Source organism: Sinocyclocheilus rhinocerous, unplaced genomic scaffold, assembly GCF_001515625.1.
Source record: "Sinocyclocheilus rhinocerous isolate Xijiao unplaced genomic scaffold, SAMN03320098_v1.1 scaffold344, whole genome shotgun sequence".
Taxonomy (NCBI): Eukaryota; Metazoa; Chordata; class Actinopteri; order Cypriniformes; family Cyprinidae; genus Sinocyclocheilus; species Sinocyclocheilus rhinocerous.
Genome location: NW_015627959.1, coordinates 1,759,521 through 1,766,881, shown reverse-complemented (window position 1 = coordinate 1,766,881; position 7,361 = coordinate 1,759,521). Strand labels below are relative to the sequence as shown.

The window sequence follows — 7,361 nt, the reverse complement described above, 5'->3', positions numbered from 1 at the left end:
AACAAGCCCCTCAGAACTGTCAATATCCAGACCAGAAAGTCTCACTTCTTGGTCTCTGCTCTCCTACTGCCATAGACAGACTTATAAGCCCTGCCGATGTGCTTAGCATGAAGATACGCTACCTGCCACTCAACCCCACCAAGCTTGATGCAAGATGCTATTTCAGGGCTTGGGGGACAAACAGCAATGTGTAGAAAATGGTAGCCTATATGTTCTAAAGATGAACAGAAAGTTGGTTTAAAAAATGGCTTAAAACGGCTTCCATTTGTGCAAAATATTTCTGATTCTGATATAACCTTTTTTTTGTATTGCGTAATATTTGAATGCATTGCTATATGGGATTTTAACAACAAAGTTTTGTCTTGATGGTCAGTTAAGTGTCCAGTGCAAATTTAGTCTTTTGGCAAAGGAGTCGTTACATTTTTGATGCCCCTTTTCTTAAATATAAAGGCAGCTACAATATCTTTATAAGATTTGGGGTTGATAAGATTTTTTTGTTTGAAAGTGTGTTTGAAAGCTGTCTCTTCTTCTCACTAAGGCTCCCTTTATACAGTAAAAACAATAATACTTTGAAATATTATTGCAATTTAAAAATAATTTTTCTATTTGAATATATTATAAAATGTAATTTATTCCTGTGATGGCACGGCTGAATTTTCAGCAGCCATTACTCAAGTCTTCAGTGTCACAGAATGTTCCTTTAGAATTCTTTCTAATATGCTGGTTTTGCTAATTAATATTTTTGTGGATACTGGAATACGTATTTTCAGGATTCTTTGAAAAGAATGGCATTTATTTGAAACAAATCTTTTTTAACAAAGTATTTAGTCAAAATGTTAACTGTCACTTTTGATCAATTGAAAGAAAAAAAAACTTACTGACCACAAACTTTTAATACTTTGTGTCAACACTAAGTTTATTAAAAATACATGTTTTTGCTTGTTAAATTAAATGGCTTTTAATTGGCTTTTACATTATCATTGTACTAAAGCCAAAAGAAGAGAATAAAATATCTGGAAATAATTTACTTTTAGTTAACAAATTAACAGCATTTTTTCTACTAACGGGATAATGTTAGATGTAGGAACGTTAAAAGAAACATTTGCAATTCGAATGTATTAGTAATGTAATGTAAGTCTTCAGAAAGCATAATTAATTAGCAATAATGTTATATTCAGTAAACACTATTCACACTATATTTTACACAATTTTTCTCCGGGGGGTTCCTGGGCCCCAGTTTGAAAACCTCTGATTTACCAGAGGCTTTTGTCCAAAGTGTCCTACAGTGCACAGAAAATATATATCTTTTATAAGCATGCGATTCCTTTAGATTCAAACCCATGGTTTTTGATGGCTAGCACAATGCTTTCCACTAGGAAGCTTGTAATCAGCTTTCATCTGATGGCTATATTTGTTGACAGTATTGATGCATTGCTGTACTCTTGCATCAGTGCAGTTATGCACGTAACCCAAGTGGTCTGCCCTGCCACGCTACAGATACAGCGCCACTGTGGTGGAACTGGACCTCTATAGGAGTCTGGATCGAGTCCTGCCACTGCTTTGTTCTCTGTTTGTTCCCCCTCTCTCTCTCTCTTGCATGTTTACATCACACTTCTCCTCTGAAGTCTTTCCATCCCAGCAGAAAACCAGTGCAGATTGATGCCAGTGTTGTACGTGGTGTGAATTTGGACAGCGTGAAGCCCAGCAGAGACAAACAGAGATCTCATCCAGCCGTCTTGACAACTCAATGGATCATTCCCCTCGGTTGTCACTGGGTCATATTTCCATTCAAAACACCTTGACACATTTGATAATGTGACAAATGGGTCTCTTTGTCTAGGAGCAATATCATCAGAATCATCCTCTCTGTGGTTATTTGTGCAATGAGCCAGCAAATGAAATTAACAGAAAGCAAATTAAAATGAGTGAATCTGATTGAAATTGGAAGTAATCCCAAGACAAAGGTCTCGATTTGTACGCTTTCTCAAAGACGCGCTGATCAGATGGTGCACGAATAAACAAACATGTCTGGATGAAATTAATATATGAATAGACAAATATATGTTTAAAGACTTCATCACAGTCTTGTTGTTGGTTGCTCTGTGAAAGCAAATACCAGCTTCTGGATAAACAACAAAACAAGCTCTCAACACACAGTTTGAGCTGGGCAATAACAACCGGGGAACTGAGACACTGCGCTTTAACGCATTTGCAAATATTTATGGGCCAACAAGTAATAGAAATAATGCAATATTATATTTGCTTCCTATCAGTACAATATTTGTTTTAATAGGGAATGTTTAGTGTGTAGAAGAGGACTGATGCATTTAGCTCTCAGAGGGTCCTTTCTGTAGATGTGACTTGACTCTCATCCAGTCAAAAATGCCTTACCCTTTAGTAGTTCACCCAAAAATGAAAAAGCTAGCATCATTTACTCACCCTCATGTCGCTCCAAAACTGTATTTCTATTTCTGTTGAACACATGAAATTGTTAATATGATGAAAATCAATGTACTTCCATATATATTCTGTATTCTGCAGATGAAAAAAAGTCATACAGGTTTGGAACGACACTTTAACTGTAACGACTAATTAAGTGGAACTTATTTACCTTATACAGCTCAATGAGGGCGATTGTGGGCGGGGAGACACTTATCTGAAAGTCGCATATTTTCACGTTATACCTTTGATTAAGGTTTGGCGGTCACAACAGCTGCTCGTACATCAGCATTAAAGAGTATCTTCAGCCCTGAAGTAAGGAGTTGCCCGCTGGCAATAAAAAGCGTTACGATTGTATCCTTGACTCAAGTTCCTCAGCAAGGTCCAGCAGAGATCATTACCCAACCCTAGGGACAGGAGTGTGATTAATGGTTATTACGGCCCAAACAACATCCGAGGTCAGCCATGAAGAGAAGCAATGTAAGAAGTGCCAGAAAGATCGCTCTTTTGTCTCAAAGAAGTGTGGTGACCGAGAGAGAGAGAGAGAGAGAGAGTGTGTGTGTGTGTGTGTGTGTGTGTGTGTGTGACTCTACACATCTGCTCAAGATTATATGAGTGTCACCGTGTGCGTGTGGGTTCTGCCTCGGCCCTTTGATCTCCTCATGCACCTTAAGTGGATCCAATACCTTATTTCTGATTAAGTTACAAATATGCAAAATTGAGTTGCGGTCTTTGTAGTCTGCACTACAAAGCACAGACCATTTATCATAACTTCCAGTGAAATCAGTGACAGCAATAAGTCTGATAGGGAGTGTGCTCGATCTATATTCATGCTCATTTGATTAGGCTGCAGCACTCAGTGCACTCCTCTCAGATTAATGAGAGATGTATCTTGAATCTGGGTGTTGCTCATATACTATATTATGAAGCTTGGTTCTGACCCAGAATAAAAAATGAGGTTACACTTTATTTCGATAGTCCACTTTAGACATTCTATTAACTATAAGTAACTTTGTAACTACATGTCAACTAATTCTCATTAATTTGCAACTACATGTCTACTAACTCTCAGAGTAGACTGTTAGGGTATGTTTAGGGTTAGTAGAATTTGACAAAGAAAGTGTTAGAAGATATTAAGCAGACAGTCTACTAATACTCTACTAACTGCTAGTTGACATGTAGTTGCAAAGTTACTTACTGTTAATAGAATGTCTAAAGTGGACTATCGAAATAAAGTGTTACCCATAAATATAAATGAGTGGGCAATCTGATGTTTTCCAGGATCTGGAAAAAAAGAATGAGAGCCAACAGGAGACACTAAAGAAGTTCCATCAGGAACAGAGAACGCTGCTCGATAAAGTTAACATGCTTCAGCATCAACTCAGCCAGGTGTTTCTTTGGTATTTTACTAATTGGCCAATTTATTGGCAAGCCTGCACCTTACATGTTGTTTTCAGCACTACAGTAAATAACAAAAGAAGCCAAAGTACTGTAGATGGTAGTCTCATCTGTATTTATCTGTTCAGGTAGTTGTGTGTTTATATTGTAATAGTTCTATAGATATCTTGTGTAATACATGTGTTCTCTGTCTCTCTTTCTGTTCTGTTCTTTCCTTCTTTCAGGAAAAGTCAACAGTGGAGGACATTCACAAGGAGGTAATTTGTGTGTTGTCCTGGAAATTGCCGCCTTCTGTCCTAGTGATATTGTCTGCTCTCATTTGAATTTTTTCTTAATTTTCTTCCCATTTCTATCATAATATTGATGGAAGGATATTTGTTTGTTTTTGTTGAGGTTGGGTGGTAGTTGCTGTTGAATATGCATGTGTATCTGTGTTTTCTACACCAGAGAGAAGAGCTGAAGCTTTTACTTTCTGTCAAAGAGAAGGAGGAAGGAGCCAGCGCTGTTGAGACTGTGAGAGTCCAGCAGCGGAGTCATTTGGTCAGTAAAAATCTTTGCAACATGCTCTTCAAAGACTGCTGCTTGTTAACTCCAGATCCAGCTGCTCATGATCAAAGTTTGATGAGATGCTGAATAAATCTGCATGTTTTTATTTTACAGGGAGATTACCCTGGCCAGTCTGTGATCAAAGGTGACTTTGTCTTTAAAATCTGGATCTTTATACTAATTAAGTATGACCCTTGATATTAGAGACCTCAATATAAACAGTGTACTGATGTTGAAAAAATGTTGAGTGTAGGGATGTCAGAAAAGTAATTTTTCTGTAAGTGAAGTTGGGTTTTTGTGTGTTTTCATTTTGGGTTCTTTTTTTTTCTGCAGGAAAAGACAATGTATTAGTGCGACAGTCACATAGCTTGGATTCTGCTCAGGTGAATTAACATTTCTTTAAAATCTTCTTAACATAAATGCCAAGAATTTCTGCTGAGGCCAAAAAGCTCATTACATTTTATGTATAATTTACATGATGTAAACCAACTTCAACACATGCCAGTTGGGACGAACTTGAAGTTAAAGGTCTTTAAGGAAACATTTGTGGAATGACTACAGAAGTATGAGAGGATTGATTTCTGAGGGATTTTACTGTTGTACTGCTACTAACAGATTTTTATCCATAAAATTTTGCCTTAAAAACAAGTCTATCGTTAAAGTATGGCATGCTCTCTGTTACCACAATAAAACACAATAGGACCTAAACATTTATATGTTAACATGAACTTGCTGTGTCCAAAAATTGCGGTTATAAAATGTCAAAAATGTCTAAATCTGTATATATTAAACACTGTCTATGAGAATATATATATATATATATGGTTATTATAGCATATAAGAGAGTAACACTTTATTTTCTGCCTGTAATATGTGTAACATGGATATTGTAAAGTAATTAGTAATAACAATAGAATTAATCACTATAAAATAACAGTCTGTAGCATTCAGCTCTACAAAATGTTTACAAAATAAGTAAATGTAGTTTATTATTATTACTCTATATGTACTTGTGTAAATACACAGGAGCCAGTCAGTTCAGTGTACATAAACGGATACCTTTTTTTCTTATGGCGTTCAACAATAGCATCAAACTTCCAAGTGCAAATGCTTAAATTTAAAATCAAGAATTGATTCTAAAGGTTTGCCGAGCATGCACAAGCTTAACATTTAGTTATTTCTCCCAAGGTTTGGTATTTATATATATATTTTCTTCCTTCTGATATTTAGTAATGCATTGAGCAGACTGGCTGTGTCAGCTGCGTTAAGCTTAGGAGAGGCAGTGGCAGTCAGATAAGTTGCTCTCTCTCGTTTCATTTCAGAACCTCCATAGCCTGCAGTGTCAGAAGGGTTTATGATTTATTAGCGCTATTCTCTGAAGGGACATACTATGCCTGGGATCAGCTTTTGGGCAGATGTGGTGGATGCAATTTTGTTGTCACTTTAGCACCAGAGACGACTTTACTCTCACCTATGTTGCCCTAGTGTGACCCCATTTGAGAAAAATGTATGAGAACCATTTCATCTTCTCTTTCTCTTTTAAGGCTGGCTGTTGATACTGTTTTATCTATTTATTTTTTTTCATTATTTTAGCTTGATCCCCCCCCTCCCCCTAATTTCTTGTTTCAAGTCTTCTCCACTGTGGCATTGTAACTATCCATGAAAAACATTCAGACAAGATATACTGTCAGAATGTTTTGTGTGATTAATAATGAATGCCTACTTGTGTTTGCATTCAGATATTACAGCCTACAGGACCATCTCGATCTGTGGCTCGACCTTTGGAGCGGTCTCGGCCAGTGGCTGGTGATCCTGAGACACTTCGTCAAGAGCTTGAATGTGTCCGCAGACAGCAGGAGGCTGCACAAGAGGAGGTGGGCCCCCTCCAAAAGGCTCTAGCATGCAAGTCTCAGGAGTGTGAGAAGCTGACCAGGAAGTGTGAGACTATCAAACGTGAGTCGGATCAGCAGATACACGAGCTAGAGGAAGCCATGGGAGATGTGCAGAAGCGAATGATAGACTCTGAGGCAAAGGTGAAACAGCTTCAGGCTCATGTGGTGGCGGTAAAGGAGCATCTCAATAACAAAGTTGTTGATGACCTCAAAGCACAGCTGAATGAGGTGAAGGCAAAGTATGAGGGTGCTTCTGCTGAGGTTGGGCGGGTCAGGAATCATTTAAAGCAGAGTGAGAAAGCTTTGGAGGAGTATAAGAAAGGTGAAGGTCTGCTGGCTGTGGAGGTTGAGAGTCTCACTGCAGAGCTGAGTGCAATGCGAGAGGACCATAAAAACATGGAGGAGACACTCTTAAACATGGAGGGTCAAGTGAAGACTGCAGAGGCCAGGTTGACATCAGTGGTTCCAGGAGAGAAGTTTGACAACATGAAGAACCTCCTTACCAATGCTGTGGATGAGAAGGAGCTACAGTTGGCTGAGAGAGAGAGAGAGAGAGAGAGTGTGTGTGTGTGTGTGTGTGTGTGTGTGACTCTACACATCTGCTCAAGATTATATGAGTGTCACCGTGTGCGTGTGGGTTCTGCCTCGGCCCTTTGATCTCCTCATGCACCTTAAGTGGATCCAATACCTTATTTCTGATTAAGTTACAAATATGCAAAATTGAGTTGCGGTCTTTGTAGTCTGCACTACAAAGCACAGACCATTTATCATAACTTCCAGTGAAATCAGTGACAGCAATAAGTCTGATAGGGAGTGTGCTCGATCTATATTCATGCTCATTTGATTAGGCTGCAGCACTCAGTGCACTCCTCTCAGATTAATGAGAGATGTAAGAGATATTAAGAGATATTAAGCAGACAGTCTACTAATACTCTACTAACTGCTAGTTGACATGTAGTAGCAAAGTTACTTACTGTTAATAGAATGTCTAAAGTCGACTATCGAAATAGTGTTACCAAAAATGAATAGGTAAATGAGTTTAAATTGAGAAAGTCAGTCATATTGTGAGATTTGAAGTTGAAAATG

The 7,361-nt window shown here is 38.1% G+C and overlaps 1 protein-coding gene across 1 annotated transcript; it reads left to right on the top strand.

The window, feature by feature from the left end:
* The first annotated feature begins 2,904 nt into the window (after positions 1-2,904).
* On the top strand, positions 2,905-7,156 carry LOC107737120 (uveal autoantigen with coiled-coil domains and ankyrin repeats-like). Its single transcript, XM_016548555.1, has 8 exons — positions 2,905-2,919; positions 3,721-3,828; positions 4,062-4,094; positions 4,285-4,377; positions 4,498-4,528; positions 4,717-4,766; positions 6,123-6,809; positions 7,124-7,156. Exons 1-8 carry the CDS (start codon positions 2,905-2,907, stop codon positions 7,154-7,156), a joined length of 1,050 nt encoding a protein of 349 aa, XP_016404041.1.
* Positions 7,157-7,361: the final 205 nt, after the last annotated feature.

What these genes read in the sequence shown, in the direction of transcription:
- LOC107737120 (XM_016548555.1), top strand. An exon ending in TGGAGGACATTCACAAGGAG is followed by an intron (nt 4,095 to 4,284) that starts GTAATTTGTGTG and finishes TTTCTACACCAG; the next exon opens with AGAGAAGAGCTGAAGCTTTT. An exon ending in TGGCCAGTCTGTGATCAAAG is followed by an intron (nt 4,529 to 4,716) that starts GTGACTTTGTCT and finishes TTTTTTCTGCAG; the next exon opens with GAAAAGACAATGTATTAGTG.